This window comes from Sciurus carolinensis, chromosome 2 (genome assembly GCF_902686445.1).
Source record: "Sciurus carolinensis chromosome 2, mSciCar1.2, whole genome shotgun sequence".
Taxonomy (NCBI): domain Eukaryota; kingdom Metazoa; phylum Chordata; class Mammalia; order Rodentia; family Sciuridae; genus Sciurus; species Sciurus carolinensis.
Genome location: NC_062214.1, coordinates 174,135,970 through 174,153,354, shown reverse-complemented (window position 1 = coordinate 174,153,354; position 17,385 = coordinate 174,135,970). Strand labels below are relative to the sequence as shown.

At 42.1% G+C, this 17,385-nt stretch overlaps 1 protein-coding gene across 2 annotated transcripts in view; it reads right to left on the bottom strand.

Annotated features, from left to right (window-relative positions):
• Positions 1-16,167, bottom strand: part of Ift43 (intraflagellar transport 43) — a 79,496-nt gene extending 63,329 nt beyond the window's left edge. Inside the window, exons 1-2 of one of the 2 annotated variants that reach the window (XM_047541324.1) lie at positions 16,039-16,167; positions 13,529-13,621 (exon numbers count right to left, since the gene is read on the bottom strand). In XM_047541324.1, coding sequence (XP_047397280.1) covers positions 13,529-13,621; positions 16,039-16,092 — 147 coding nt within the window. In that variant the 5' untranslated portion in view covers positions 16,093-16,167. Of the gene's footprint in view, positions 1-13,528; positions 13,622-15,474; positions 15,531-16,038 lie in introns of those variants that run through there. The other variant, XM_047541325.1, reaches the window with a different exon arrangement.
• Positions 16,168-17,385: the final 1,218 nt, after the last annotated feature.

Here is a 17,385-nt window from a genome sequence, read left to right as displayed (position 1 = left end):
GAAGGTAACATAATCTGATTTTCTTTCTACATGGTACCATCCACAACGCTTTGTGCACAAACAGAAAAATTACTAAACTTCTGAAGCAAAGAATAGTGTGATCCACAATCAAAATAAAAACTGATGTCAATTGACCCAGATGTTGGAATTAAGAGATAGGGCTTTAAAGAAGCTATTTTAAATATATTCAAGGACTTGAAGGAAAAGATAGTCACAATGAATAAACAGATGGGAAATCTGAACTTGAAGGAAAACATAGTATGCTGAAGGAACAGATGGGGAATCTAAGTGAGAAGTTCAATATAAAAGATGAAAGGAAAAATAAATGGATATTTAGAATTTAAACATATAGTATCTGAAATGACAAACTGAATGGGCTTAACAGTTGGTTAAAGACAGCAGAAGAAATAATCAAGACAGATCAACAGAAAATATTTAATCTGAAAGAAAAAAAAAGATAAAAGAGGGGACAAAATTAGCAATGCTACAGGAAAAAAACAGGACAAACCTACGGGACAATATCAAAACAGTCTAACTTTTATAAAATTGGCATCCCAGGAACAAGGAGAGAAAATGGGGCAAAAAGCTATTTGAAGAAATAATGACCTTTTCCCAAATCTGGTAAAAAGTAACAGAACCTTAGCAAATCCCAAAAGAATAAATACAAAGAAAACTATGACTAGGTATGTCATAGTGAAACTGCTGAAAACCAGAAACGGTAAATCTTTAAAGCAGTCAGAGGGATAAGAAAAGACTTATATATAGGTAAATAATCATCAGATACAGTGAAGGTCAGAGAACAAAGGAATGGCAATCTTTAAGGTTCTGAAACAAAAACGAGTCTCAATCTAGAATTCTATGTCCAAAGAAAATATTCTTCAGGATGAGGGAGAAATGAGAACATTTTCAGGTAAACCAAATAGTTGTTCTTGGCAAACCTATACTTTAAGAAAATCTAAGGTTAGTTCTTCAAACTAAAGAGAAATGATACCTGATAGAAATGGATCAACAATATCAATGGTAAAAGTTCTATATTTAAAGTGAAAGGACAAATTGTCAGAGAGGTGTTTATAACATAGGTATTTTTTAAATATATGACATCCAAAGCACAAAAGATGGGATGGGACAAGTGGACTGCTGTGCAAGATTCTCACGTTATGTGTGAAATGGTACACATGAGTAATGGGTAGTAAGTTAAGGATTCCTATGCTAATCCCTAGAGTAACCACTATAAAAATTACACAAGAAGCTATCCCAAAAAGCCAATGGAGAAATTAAAATGGGATGAAAAAGCAATCATTTAAACACAGTGGCATAATACTCTATTATACTGGGTAAAATTATGTGACCAGAAATGTTTTAGTCTATAATTGGTGACATTCAACCTTAGTTAGTACCTCTCTCCTGCAAAGCATCATTATTAAAAGAATATTTTACTATCATTCTGCTCCTTCTCAGTAATTATTGACATGAACAGAAGGAGAAATCCAGCCTAGCTAATGATTTCAATGAGGCTTTCTGTTTGCAATCTATGGTTCCGAAGCAGATGGCATTCACAGCACCTGTCTCCAGCTCCTTGCCTTCCCTTGGACGTCATTGTCCTTGTAGGTCTTTCAAGAAGCCTACTCATTCCTCATCCCCATAAACCCCCAGAGTCCAAAGACCATACTCCTGCCTCACTCCCTCAAGTCCCTCTAGACATTACTCTTCCAAACTATTACAGAACATTCCTTTTGAAATCCATACCATTCAGCTAAACCAATCCTCTTCTTCATTCCTGTCCCTAACAACTGTCTGAGCACATACCAGTCAAAAACATGGGTATCTGGCTCCCTCTGCACAGTCTCATCATCCTAAGATGAGTCACTGATCATGTGAACAATTTATCTGATATTGAGCTTCATGGGTCCTTGGACCTTTAAACCAATGACTGTGCTGTTTTTTCAAACCCAATTATAACCTGGAATTGTTTCATTTCTGAAATACCTATCACAATCTGTGAGTTCACTGACAAAGTTTCGTTTTAAAAATAAATGTCTTTAAGAATAAAAGGAGAGTTTTTTTTTTTGGTTGTTTTTTTTTTTTTTTTTTTTTTTTTAAGTTAGTAATAATGTAAGTGGTATGTGGATACCAAAAACTGCAAAAGGATGGCCTGGGAATGCCAAGTTTGGGAACACTGCCTTGGTCCATGCCACATCATCCCTCATGACTGCTCCAACTGCCTCCAACGATCTCTCTGCCAACAAGCTCTCCCGTTCTAGACTATTCTCCAAGATATTTGCCAGATTTATCTTCCTAGGAAAAAAAGACTCGATAATTATCAACCTCTGCTTTAAAATATTTGTAGGCTTCCTACAATGTACAAAATAAATCCCAACTTTTCTACCTTGAACATAGATCTATATGCAAATACATGACATTGTTCACCATACCCCGAATACACCAGGACCTGCTCTTGGTGTCACTTCTTTCCTGGCACCCTAGCCTACTCCAAGGTCCACCCCACTGTGCCTAACCCCATTGTCTTCACTCTCCCCTAGAATCCTCCAAACCCTGGATCCAGTCAGTCAAGTGCTCTGCAGGTATCAGCACCCAGCCTGCTGAGGGACATCGACATGCAGATGAAGGCTCTTCCTCCCCACCACTGGGGCTACCTTAGAACAGGCCTTGCCCACTGTCACAGATGTCCTTTGCCCTTCCCTCTCACTGGCAAATTCCTACCCATTCATTTCTACCCATCCCATGAGTCATCTCTTCTCCAACTCCAAGGCAGGGTCAGCTGCTCCCGCTATGTTCTCATTCTCTGTTCCAATTTTTAACCTAATGTGCAGATCCAGATGCAGTGGCACACACCCATAATCCTAGGGACTCAGGAGGATGACAAGTTTGAGGCCATTCTCAGCATCTTAGCAAGATCTCAGCAGCTTATGAGACCCTGTCTCAAAATATAAAATTTTAAAAAAGGACTGCTGATGTAGCTTGGTGGTACAGCTCCCCTGGGTAAATCCCCAGTATCAAATCAACAACATCAACATCATCATCATCTAAATGTGTGATATCTTAGCTAGAATATGAAGCTATCTTGGACATCTTTGTATTGGAAAGTATATATTAAATATAGGATAAATAAACAAATGAATAAAATTCTTTTTTTAAACTTTTTTAGTTGTAGATGGACATAATATCTTTATTTATTTTTATGTGATGCTGAGGATGGAACCCAGTACCTCAAGCATGCTAGGCAAGCGCTCCACCTCTGAGCAACAATCACAGTCCCAATAAAATTCTTATGTTGATAAAAATATATGTGAATGAATGAGCAAAATGAAGGATAGGGGTTTTAGTTCTCCATTATCACTGGTTAAAAGAAAATACAGACAGACATGCAAGAAAAAAAGAAATAAGGGAGGGACAAGGAAACCCAAAGGAAGGCTCAATAAAAGAGGAAAACCCAGAGAAAGATGCTGGAAGGAAGAGAAGTACTTTACATCTGGTAGAGAATGTACAGATATCATAACCTAATTGCTAGACTCTTCCAAGAAGCAATTACTGAGAACCCACTCACTCGGTGTGGCTCTGCGCCAGGTACACATGGTCCCCTCTCTGTTCCCTGGAAACTGCAGGAACTCCTGCCTCCCAATTGCTAAATACAATAAACTGCCTCCCTGGTCCCTCTAGGAGGCATCAAACATGGCTGACCCCTTCATCCACCTGGGCACTTACTTCCCTTGGCTTCTGCACACCACAGATGCCTGGCTTTCTCCTCCTGTCCGCCACTCCACCTCAGTTTCTTTCTATGAGCCATTCTCTGGCTGTGTGTTCTTGAATGTCAGTACACTTCAGCTCTGTCCAGTCCTCGGTTTCTGTCCAAAGTGCTCTTTTCTTACTCCCTTACAAACTCCTGTAGAGCACTGGGTCTGCACACACCTCAATGCTAATGACTTCCAAATCTCTAGGTCTGACCTGGAGCCCAGCACACCTGAGTCCCACACACTAAAGCCTCCTGGCCATGCCCCTGGATGCAACGTATCATGCCTTCTGCACCTGTTCCTCGTTCATTTTTGCCAGTACCTTCTAAAGACCTACCAAGCACCAGGCCCAGGGGAAGCAGAACAGTCACTTCTGGAGCTTGCGATCAGTGATGGAGATGGGCCTAAATAATTACACAAATGTAATCACACACTAGTTAGGGTGATGGAGAAAACACAACCAAACACTACAAGAGCATAATTAGGTGACCTAATTTAAATGACAGGGCAATATTTTTTTAAATTTTTCCCCATATTTTTTATTGGTGAATTATAATTATATATAATAGTGGAATTGTTATACATTCACACATGCACACAATACAACAATATAATTCAGTCAATATCATTTCCCAGTATTTCTCCTGTCCCCTACCTTCTCCCTCCCCTTGGTCTCTTTCCTCTCCTCTACTAGTCTCCCTTCCATATTCAGGATCCTGGCCCACAAATACCTTTATTTTACTTTTTTCTCTCTAGCTTCCACATGACAGAAAACATATGACCATTGATCAACTTTCTGAGTTTGGTTTATTTTGCTTAATGCCCTTAAAATAAATGACGTAATTTCATTCTTTATGGTTGAATAAAATTCCATGGTATATACACCACATTTTAATTTCCACTCATCTATTGACAGATACCTAGACTACTTCCATAATTTGGTTATTGTGAATTGTGCGGCTACAAAAATGGGTATACAGGTATCACTATAGTATGATGGCCCTAATTTTTTTAGGATAGTTCCTGAGGAGCGGTGTAGCTGGGTCATGTGGTGGTTTCTCACCTAGTCTTTTAAGGAACCTCCATACTGATTTCCATAGTGGTTGTACTAATTTGCAATCCCACCAACAATATAAAAGTGTTCCTTGGTCTCTTCAAGAGAGGGTAATGGTTTTGTTTTCTTTCTTTCTTTTAATTTTTTATTTGTTCTTTTTGGATACACAAGACAGTAGAGTATATTTTGTCATATTATGCATGCATGGAATATAACTTATTCTAGTTAGGATCCCATTCTTGCGGTTGTACATGATGTGGTTTCACTGGTAGTGTATTCATGTATGAACATAGGAAAGTGATGTCCAATTCATTCTACTGAGGGTGATGTTTTGAAAGTAAAGCTGAACCCAAAGAATAAGGAATCAGTCCAGCAAAGATGTGGGTATCTGGTGAACTCTTCTGTTCTATGGAATTATACTATTCTAGGGAACTAGGATAAGTACCAAAATATATGAACCAGGAAAAGAGCTCAGCTTGACAACAATATGGTAACAGCCATGAAATGAGGCTAGAGATATAGGGAAAGTCCATATCACACAGGATCAAGTTTAGGGTTTGAAATTTTTGGATCATACATACAATAAGCACCCATTAAAGAACTTTTTTTTGTGTGTGTGGTGCTGGGGACCCAGGTCCTCATGCATGCTAGGTAAGTGCTATACCACTGAGCTACATGCCCAGCTCCATCAAGGGATTTTGAATGTGAAATGGTTATAAGGTTACATTAGCTGCACCTCAGGAGGGAAGGAATTGAGAGGAGACACCAGTGATGAGGCCACTGCTGTGATCCAGGTGGGATTACAACACTCAAACCATTTTTCTAGTTCCAACTGATCCCCTTAATAGAATGCTATTTACAGTCATAGATTCTGAGACGTCTTTGCTCTGGGATCCTTGCCTAAATAGAAATCAATTTTCATCACAACTAAAGTATGATTACCATGAAACATTTCAAACCAAAAAAAAAAAAAAAAAAAACTCAAAGATTTCTCAACATAAGCCAGTAGTCTACTCACTCCAAACAGGAGTCACACTAAATTCTAGTATTACAATAGCATCTGAAATTCTTGAGAATTTCTCAGAGGTTTTCTTGACTAGCGAACACACACAGAGAGAGGAGGGTACTGGCCAAGGGGCTGGTTTCAAACACAAAGTCACTGACACCTCCGACTCCTGGATGGTCACCTGGATGGTCAGTTGTTCCAATGACGGATTCAGATTGCCATGCTCTCCTTGCCTCCAGAGTGTGGCACATGCTTGCCCCTCTACTCAGAACATTCTTTCCCCAACTCTTCTGTTTAATCTACTCATCTGTCAAGTTGCAGCTCCAGTGTGGTTTTATCCTGAACAGCCTTGTGGATGACCCTCACTGTGAGTCCTCCTTTATCTATGTGTTCCCTCCACCTGGCACTCACTTCTCTGCAGGCCCCGAGATCAAGGTTCTAGAAGGCAGAGAACATGTCTGGTTTATCACTCAATTGCTACCTTTCCAAGCACACAGAAAATTTTAAGTCTAGTTTCAAAGTGAATAAATGAATGAATGCCACCTTCTATCCAAAGTCACTAAGGTCACCAAGGTCTCTCCCGCCCTCCTCATTTTCTACTTATCTGTCCTCAGAACAACAGGAGGTTACAAGTCAACAATTAAGGGTTATGTTTTGGAAAGACTGCCAACCTCTACACAGACCAAGGGTTTTGAATGTAACTGGCTGATGCTAATAGAAGAGACAGGGCTCAAGTGGCCCAAAGAATTCTCACCAAAAGGATTCTTCATCTAAATGCTTCTTGGCCCTAAAGGCCAGTTAATTCTATGAAATACAAATATCTCTGTATCTTGAACAGAACTGCAAATTTAAGATAAACTGATAACATGTTTTGATTCTCATGTGTGACATGCATAATGACGATAATAGCTAGCATGTGTTGGGCACTGTTCTGTGAGCTTATACATTCTCTCATTTAATCCTCCAACAACCCTATGGGATAAGTACTACTATTATCTCCACTCAGCAGATATAGGCACCAGGCTTAGAGTGGTTGAGAAACTTCCCAGGAGATACACCTAGCAATTGGCAGAGCTTGGAATAAAGACAGAAAGATAAGCCTTTCTACTTATCAAATTACATAGGTAATAACAACAACAGTGACACACTGGCAACAGTGACTCCCTGGAGCACTGGGCTCAGCTCTTCATACATACAACCCTCATACAGGAAGAGACGCTTAAAGTGCTCCTAAGCATCAACTTTCACCCTGGCACAAGGAGGAAGCCAGCAAGAAAGTGCACTGTCCTGGGGCACCCAGCCCAAGCCAGAGCCAGAGTCAGTGGCTGAAAGAGAACCCTAAGATGCTGACTTAGAATTACAGGCTCTATCCTTGACATGACATTCCCTCCCACACAGTGGACGGCCGCAGGGCTGGGTCAGAGATGTACATCTGCCCACCCCAAGGGAGAGTTCAGAACTGAAGTACGCAAAGCTTGAAATAAATATGAAGTGTGGAAAACACATTCCTTATGAACAGCTCCATATCACATTCCCCACATCCCTCTTCAGTAACGTTATCAGAAGCATCATTCAATCAGACTGATTGGAGAGAAGCTACGAAAAAGGCTGAAAAATGTGGCCAATCAAGACAGTTATTTTTGTGAGAAAGAAGAAAAATGTCACCAAAAAGGGTCAGCAGATAACCCTATTGGGCTGAAAATAACTGCCCAGCTGGCAGACCAGTCAGGGAACAGGCAAAGGGAGAGGGACGTAACGCACAGCACCCAGGGAGCTCCGGCTGAGCGACGCTGCTGGGGGATGAGGAAGCTGGCCTAATTTGGGAACATGAGTCCAGCAGCATTTCTCAGATTCCTTCGAGAGAATCTGGCTAACTTTCAGTTCTGCGTCCTTGGAGGGAATGGGGGTAGGGGGGACAGTGTGACTCAAACACTGCTCTCCACCACTGGACGAATAAGGGTGATCAAGTGTGAACTAACCCCCAATGCAGCAGGTTCCAAGCAAGTAACCCCAAAGTCTCTCTGCTCTCTCCAAAATCCTCTCCACTGACAGCCTGTGCACTTACCTGGACAGTCAGAGACTGGCTGAGTGACAAATTACCCAACCCCTCGAAGTCCCAGGGTCCTCACAGGTAAAAGGACAATAGCACCTACTACAGGGGCTCCCATGAGGCTTTGCTAGGATGTTGCATGTGACTCACAGATAGAAGCACGGCTCCAAAGTAGACAATGGTTACTATTATCAACAAAAGGACAATCTACAAAATAAAAGAGAAACCAAAAAGGGATCTGGAGCCTAGTGAGGAATGCGCATTCAAATGGTAAGCGTGCCCTGGACAGGCTTTGCCCAAGATCACTTCTGTCCACATAAAGTGTGACGTAATGTTATGGTAGAGTGTCCAGGTCTTTTCCTGAAGAGTTACATAAGAGCAGAACCATCAGAATCAACGGAATCTCTAGCACAGGTAGAGAAACCCAGTTTAACTCTCAAAAGCTGCTTTCCCTGGAGAAAGTTTGATACTGTAGACATGTAGACAAGCTTTAACTATCTTCCAGAAAAATCCTCAATATCTTGGATTATTCACAACTTGAACTGCTAACTGATTATGCTTCTGATGATCCAAGTCGGACTTGTGACAGGTTCCCCTCACCACACCCATCACCACCACATACACAAAGGTACAGTCATAAGCTATCTTATGGCTTACCACTTTTTGGGGAGGGGTGGGGGTCCATTTGCTACACACTGTGCTAAGAACTTTACCTGCATCTCCAACTCTGAGCTATTAGAATAAACCACGGGGCTCATCTACCTGGTTCTTTGAAGTTTATAGAATGACCGACTAATCAAGAGATCTTTCATCCTCTCTCAAAGCAGAAGAACAGTTTAATTACCTGGATGGAACCACAAGTATCCTATAGACAGAAAGCACTAGCAGTTAGGGAGACGGTTGAAGGGAGGAAAAGATGGAGGAGAGTAACCTGGACAACTGCGTCAGGTATCCCGGAACCCAGGACATACAATTCTTCCACTAAACTCCACATAACTTTAAATTTAAAAACTGAAGAGGAATGTGATTTTTTTAAGCCACTAAAAACAAGTCCTTCCTTTCTTATCTGTAAAAACAAGTCCTTCCTTTCCTATCTATGGAAAAAGAAAAGACCCTACATATAAATTCTATTTTTAAAAATTTTTAAATTTTATTTGTTCTAATTAGTTGTACATTAAATTCTACTTTTTAAAAAAAAATTGTCAAGTCAGTTTTGTATTTTCTATTCAATGGCCATTCTTCCCTTATCAAGAAACCCTAATGATAGGGTATAGCAATAAGTCCAGTTAAAAACTCCCCTGTCCAGGTTGAGGATGTAGCCAGCAGTACAGTGCTTATCTAGAATGTGTGAGGCCCAGATTTAATCCCTAGTAATGCAAAAAACAAGCAAACAAAAACCTCCGCTGAAGCTTAAGAGTAGTAGTTAAAAACACAACTCTAACCTAATTACAAACTCCCTTGAAAGTTAGGGAAGTTGTAAAACTCAGTTCTGATGAGTGACATGCAACCAGATGTCTACCTACTGAGGTTTCTGGCTGCTGTTTTCCTGGTGAGAAGGGGCATGTTTAATTAGCATGCACCTTAAACTCTTCAACTATTCCCTCTCTTCTTGCCTAGAATGCAGATCTGATCCCTGGACAATCATCGCCACCTTGTAACCATGAGAACAAAAGTCACCAGCTCCAGATGGCAAAGCAGGAAGCTGAAGGCTAAGGTGGCACAGGACATCCTCCTCCAGTGACTGACTACACTCTGCTCTGCCCTCCTCTGGACTCCTTGCTGTGTGAGAAAGAAAACAACAACTCCTTTTTGAATCAAGTACTGGAATTAAGTTTCTGTTGCATATAGCCAAATTCAGTACTAACAGACAAAGAAGACACTTGAAATCAATCCATTCTAAAAGAGCAGGAGTTTTAAATTCAAGTGGAAATAGGAGCTGGGCAGATCAAAGGAGAAAATCTCACCAGGGGTATTAGAGAAAGAAGTGGTGAACTGAACACGGCTAGTGTGTGTAAATAACACCACCGAGACCTTCAACCAGCTGCCACCAAGCCCACCATTCCCACTGGGGCAGAACTCCAGATTTTCAAGAGAAGCCCCAAATCTGGATTTTTGTGTGAAATTTCCTGATTTAAAAATGTTAGCCAAATTTTTAAAATGTTTAACTCTGTACAAATAAAAAAAAAAAAAAATGACTGCAAGCTAACTTCAGCCTGAAGGCCAGCTTTCAACGTCAGTAGAGAGTTAGGACAGCATTAAAAGAACATGCAAGTTCTAGAGAAATAATAATGGTGAGCATCACACTGAGCACTTATGTGTCAGATTGTTAGGGGCTTTCCACATACTATCTCATTTTTCTTTTTAGCCACTCTATGAAATACATAATGTTATTATCCCTATTGTACCAATGAAGACACTGAGGCTTAGAGAGACTGCTCAGAGTTGGAGGACTAGCATGTAGCACAGCAGGATTTCAGGCCAGGTCTGTCTTGCATACTGTTCATAAGGAATACCTGGGGGGCTGGGGCTATAGCTCAGTGGTAGAGCGCTTGTCTAGCACATGAGAGGCCCTGGGTTCGATCCTCAGCACCACATAAAAATAAATAAAAATAAAGGAATACCTGGGTCACTGCTAAACAACCTAGGGATAAATGAGTGGCAGCCTCAAGACTTCCAAACCAGTTCTTGAAAAGACCTAGCTCACATTCTCTTTCTTTGCTGCCCTTTAATAAGAACAGCAAAGCTGTCCAAATACTCATTCACTAATGTATTGAATAAGTGAATGAATGCTTACACAGTGCTTTTCAGTTTATTAAAGTGCTGTTAAACACATATCTCCCTTAATCCCTACATCAACCCAGTGGTATTATTATCACCACATGACAGATAATGAAATGGAGGATTCAAGAGATTAGTGGATTTGTTTAAGATCCAGGCAATTAGCAGCGCCAAAACTCAGCCCTGGTCTCCTGATGCCAAGTCCTGTGTTCTCTCTGCTTCCTTCGCTAGAGTTCCCAATGCCACCACCTCACTTTAAAATAAGTATTTGTTTGAAACTAATTCCCACTTAATTCTACAGTAACTCCAGTATGTCTGACAGCTCCCAGGTACCACATTTACATTTTCATGGACATCTTCACAGAGAATTAAGTCAGCGAGAGGACAAAAATAAATACATCAAGTAGTATACTCAGAATTGGAATGTAAATGGCACACACACAAGTCCTGGGATCTAATTTTAGAAAGAAACAGTCCAAAAATCCCACAAAGTCCAGTGCATCTGGCCCCCTGGGAGGCTCCCTGTGCTGCCTTAAACCTTGATTAACCCAGGAAGAGAAGGGCTCCTGGAATCCTGGCTGGCAATTTGCTTTCAGGAGCACCAGTTGGATAAGGAACAGAATTATTTTCCATCATTCGCTCCCAGAGTCAAAAAAATAAAAAGGTAAATGTCTCTGGGGAAATAAGTAGGTTTTCCTGAAAGGTAGGAACACTGAAGGGCTCAGCCCATTCTGACTATGGATTTGCACTAATTCTCAACTGGGAAACCAGGGAAGGAGATTGTAGGTGAACAGTGGCCATGACCTCAGCCTTGGAGCTGACCTGGGACAAGGGTCACCTTCAAGGGCTCATCAAGACATTCCTGGACATCCTGGCCTGTTACAGGCTCTCTCACCTAACCGCAATAGTGCTTATAACCTCCTTCACAATAAAGTAGACTTTTAATTAGTCTTTCTGGTTGTCAGTGATCATGAGAATGTAAGTTCTGTTACAGCAAAGAATCTTAGGACTTCTGTTCCCTGAAGTATACCAAAGTCCTAAACTGATACCTGGCATACAATAAGCTCAATAAATACTTGTTGGAGAAATAAATGAAGGATCTGCTGTCAGAATGGGTCCTCCTAGACTCCTGTGCAACAGTGTAAAGAGGCCCCAGGCCAAGAAAAGGCTTCCTGCAACCCTGCCCTCTGCTTCCTCTTTTTCTCTCTGAAAGCATACACTCCTACAGTTCAAGCCCCCCGAGATCCAGGCTGGGATCTGACAAGTCTGCTTTCACCAGCTTCCTACTCTGTGCCACCGTCCCCCATTACTGTGCCCACCACGCTTCACTATCTGCCCACCCCCACCCTGTAACACTCCTGCTCAGCTTCTAAGGTGTAACACACCACACACCAGGAACTTCGCCCACCTCACGGACGGCAGTGTCAACTGCCAGGAACTATGACAAAGGGGTGTAGTGACAGGATACAACCCCTGCCTTCCAGAAGCTCACAACTTATGAGGGAGACAGGTAAACAATGAGAACACCACATAATACTGTAATAGGGGTACCATGGCCAAAGTCACAAACTGACAATCCTCAATCTAGAGCCAATATAGTAGGCCCAACCTAGAGTCCATAGGGTGACTTTATAGTTTCATAATTAGCTGCTAATTTCTAACACTTATTACTATCATGTAACACTTCAGACTGACAGCATCTCCTGGAAGATCTGGCAAGACTGACCTTGTATTCCCCACAACATCAACCAGCTTCAGCTACGCAGTGGTTACTCCTTTAGAAGAGACAAGTGGCCTGCAGATCCCAGTACCTGCATCTCAACCTGCTCCCGAGGGTCTTCCAGGCCAAGAGGCCAGGGGTCGGCTGCCAGTTCTTGTGTGCTACCATGGTTATCTTAAGGGTTCTCCCTGCCCACACTTCTCCAATAAGTGAGAGTCTGAGAGAGAAAGTGACAGGAGAGCTTAAGAGTGGACCTATTTATTATGCAAGTGAAGATTATTCCTGCAGATCTGACGCCACAGTGTGTTTGTGCTGTGTACCCAGCACGTTCTCATGTACCTGCCTGGCCCTCATTTGCTGTAAACCTACCTTCCGACTGCAAGTCAGACAACACGGAAGTCAGGTGTCCTACCATCTGGGAACTCTGTCTGGTGGGACAGAGAGACACATAAAAAGACAATTAGCATAGAGTGTGGTCTTCCCTAGAGGAGGTACTATGGAACTGAGAGAAAGGAGCCCTAACCTGCAGAAGTGAGGGGACAGCTAACAGAATGGAGGATTCTGGGCTGACTTGTGAAAGGCAAATAAATGGACAGAGGAAGATACAAAGGGTTGAGACTGCCCAAAATAGCTCTCGGACATTAAAAAGTCCCACTCCTCAGGAGTACCCACGCTCCACAAAGCAACTGGATAATTTCCCATAATCCCAGGCCACTGGGAAGAGTTTCCAGGAACCTAAGTCCAGTAAGTTATCCTCTCCCTGCCTGAAAACTGCAGAAAGTGTGGGTCACCACTGAGAGTAATGTCCAGTTTCGTCACTACCCTTATGTCACCAACATGCCTCACTAGCTTTCATTCAGGAGAAATAAAAACCTGTATTTCTACTGCATTTTGAAACTTCACAGTCCTCTGCTTCAGCTAACATAAAAAGTTCTATACCAAGAATATGAAGAAATGCACAGAAACTAGTCTGGCCTTAAAGAAAACTCTTCCTCCTTCATTTGCTAACAGGACAAATGTCAAGGATGGACATTCCCATATCCAGAATGAAGGAAGGGTTGGCACTCAAGAAGAAATATGGAATACAGAGTCCTTGCTATTAAGGACTCACTAACTCGTAACCAGTATTTCTTCTTTTCTTTCACATTTTTCTCTCTTTTTTAGCACTTACTTCTCCGGTCAGAGTCACTGAGGCATTTCTGTCACTGAAGTGATTCTCGGCCTGAGCTGACTCCTTTTGAGCTCGGCGACCCATCTTGGCCCCCTGTAAAGAGAGATGAAGGGCACTGTTGGCCAAATGTCATTTGAACCACTGTGAGGATGGCAATTCTGGGAAGATAAGCAAGGACTGGATTTAGGTTGATATAGCAGAGACCAGTATTTGACCTTAAAGCAAAGCAGCTGAGATCAATTCTACCTGATAAGAGAACAAGACATTCCTGGTTAAGGCTCAGGAGGTTTTCTTTTAATAACCATAAGAACTGCAAAAGCAAAATCACTTTTCTACACAAAGAAATGTAGTGAGAAATGCCTGTAGACTGGGCAGAGACCCCATGTCACAGCTCATAGAGGAGGTGGCCTCCTCGTTCCTAAGCAGAATTTTAGGAAGGCCTAATATCACAGCTGAAAATAATTATTAAACAGAATTTCAGAAAAACTTCCTAAATTCCATGGCAACTGGCACCAGAGAAATATAGGAAAAATTTGCTTTGATATATACACTAAATGGATTTGCACTTACAGACAGGAAGAGAAATCTACAAGAATGCTGAGACATCAATTTTGAAAATCACAGCACTTCAAAATTCTGAGTCATCAAATGCATCATTTGCAGGTGTTTCCCAAGGCCCACCTGGGGTGGAGGTTCTGTTCTCAAACACTTCCTAGCACACAAACAAGACTTAGAGACTCACTAGTGAGTGTTGAAATACATATAACTTTGGTTAACTAACAAAAAAAAAAAACAGTATTAATATAGGTACTTGTAGATCTCATTTAATGTGGCTTTTCTTGATTCTCACAATAATGTGGACAAGGGCTGGGACAGATTTTATAAACGAGGAAAACTGAGGCCCAGGAAGGTGATTAAGTGACAGATATAAATCTAAGAACAAAGTCTTCTGACTTCAAATCCTGGGTTCTTTTCACTGTGCCATGCTGAGATTCATGAGGATGTTCTAAGAACGAAGAAAGAAGTTTTAAGTTTCAAGTTGTTGAATCGGAACTCTCATGCAGGGTTCGTGTTTCAAATTATAATGTCAATGGTTTAGGTTCCAGGGAGGATGGAAACATTTTTCTGATAATAAGCAGCTCACTTTCTTCTCAAGGCAGACAATTCCATCCTTTCATACATGGTTGCCCTCTTCCATTTGTCTCGGTATCAGGTATCTGAATACTGTACACTACATAAATACAGGGATTGTGTAAAACAAAAATTCAATGATCTTGTCTCAAAATACTGTTTACAGATAGTCTCTCTAATAACTGGTAAATATTTTTTAAGATTTTGAACTTTTTGAAGATGCTTTATAAATCCATAGGGTAGAACACCACTTTATAACCTGAGTTTATATATTTTATATGTTGTCTGGGTTCCATCTTCCCCCACAAGGACATGAGTTTTAGTCACGTGGACAATACCTGTGATACAGTAGGATTTAGACATTTGTGGAAAGAATGAAAAAATAACTACATTCATAACCCCAGTTATTAAAAAATTTCATATATCAGAACGACCTAGTGACCTCAGAGTCTACTTAGTCAAGCAGGTTGCTTCACTCCAGATCAATTTGCTTCCCTTAGAAAAGTGCTCTGTGGCACTGAGGAGGACTTCCAATGATATCTTTTTACAACAGAAAGCAAAGACCTGAAGGTGTTCCATCTTTAAGGTACTAAGATCTTGACTAATTTTTAAAGGTATGCTGGGGGTCGTGATGGACTAAGAAAAACACTGTATTTAGGTCTTGATTGAAACTCTATTATTTACTGACTATACCCTTGGGTAAAGCACAGCTTCAGGCACCAGCTGCTAATCTCTTCTGATAACTTAGCACATGCCAGGCTGCAAGTGCTTATCATGGATGTTCATAGAAATTAACTGATTTTTTAAAAACCTACCAACGGCTTTACACTCCATCTGGCTTCAGGGCCTGAGCACCCCTAATCACCACCCGAACGTTATAAAGACTTGATTCCCAACAGTGAAAATCCCCGGGGGATTACAGGGAAGATCCCCGGCTTCCTCCACTGCGTGCAGAAAACGATGCGACTTTTATAAGAACTTCTGGGGAGAGAAGTTCCAAGGGAAAATTTGAGGATGGATCTAAGTGCGACCCTGGCCGGGACCCTCCTGTCACCCTCCGATCTGGGGGAGGTCACACTTGGGGCACGAGAGAGGCGCGGTGACTTCGCACGGTCCCCAAGGCAGCGGGCACAGGATCTGTTTTCTACTTGGAATTTTAAAGAACGCGAACCGCGCAGGCAGCGTGGAGCCCCTCGCGGCCCGGGGGGCGGGACAGAACAGGCCGCCTCCCCCGGGCCGCAGCCCGGCACGGCTCGCCTCGGCCCGCCCGCTCCGCCGCCTGCGCCAGGCCGGGCCGAGGCGCCTCAGCGGAGCCGGGCGGCGGGGCCGCTCCTCCCCACCCGCCGAATCTGGTCCCAAGCCCCCGCCTCGGTCCTCACGGAGAAGGCCGAGGTGCGACGCCGCTCCTCGCCCAGGTCCAGCACATCGTCCATCTCCACGGCCGCCTGACGTCACTTCCTGGAAACCCAGCGTCCCAGCCGCGTCCCTGACGACGACTCCGCACTTCCAATATTTAAAGGGCCCGCCGCGTTGTTCCTGGATTCTGCGTGCCACCCTCCAATTTATTTTATTTTTTTAAATAATTTTTTTTTTAGTTATAGATGGACACAATACCTTTATTTTATTTGTTCATTTTTATGTGGTGCTGAATATTGAACCCAGTGCCTCACATGTACAAGGCGAGCGCTCCACCTCTGAGCCACAACCTCAGCACCCCCACCCTCCAATTTAAAGCAAATTTTTCCTAAGCCTCCCTTGTTTGACTTCCAGAAGAAACCTCCAGATAGCAAAACCAGCTAAGACTGCTCCTGTGAGACAGTGAAAAAGTGTTAGTCCTTAGGGACTGTCCACATTTGTAGCTCTATTTAAATACATTGGTAAGTGCAAAGCATTACTGTTAAAAGTAGTAGTAACTCTGATCCCTCCCATTTGTATAGCTCACATGCAGGTACAGAGGACCTTCAGAGTTATTAACTCAAGTGAGGGGCATAACAACTTTCGAGGGAATCAAGATAAATTGTATTGTTTCCAGTTGACAGATGAGATCAAATGCAATAAATGATTTATAAAGAATTACAGGAAATTATATATACATATATATGTATATATATATGGTAATCTCTGTCTTCAAGAAGTTTATGGAGAGGCTGAACCAAAACATCAAGTCATCAAATGCCTGGGTGGTAATGACTTTCAATAGGATAAATATTTGGCTTCTCATTTAATTCCAACAACCCCACAAAGCAAGTAGGAATAAGATTTCTATTCAACAATGAAGGACACTGAGGCACAAAGAAGTGACTTGAGGAAAATAACCTGAATGCTGAGTAGCAGAACCAAATGTTATTGGAGTATTTTTCACCAGTACGAACTAGTGGGTGCCAGTCATTCTCCTAGGCCAACAGTTGAGTTGAGTCTTCACTGACTCACATTTCACTTAAGATCCCCAAGTCAACACTACTGGCCAGGTCCCTGGCACTGGTCTCTGGGAGTCACCAAAGATGGGCTCATGACCCTGAAAGTAAGCAATGTCCCCAGTATGCTGGGAGTAAGGCCTAGATGGCTTTGCCCTTAAAAAAGAGGACTTGGAAATGGAAGTAGCATCCTTAAAACTGAATTATGAGATTTCTTAAATACCCAGTAAATTACTAGATTCACTCATTTATTTCACATGTTTACTGGGTAGGATTGCGAGTTAGCATGCCTAGTAATGGCAAGAATACCGG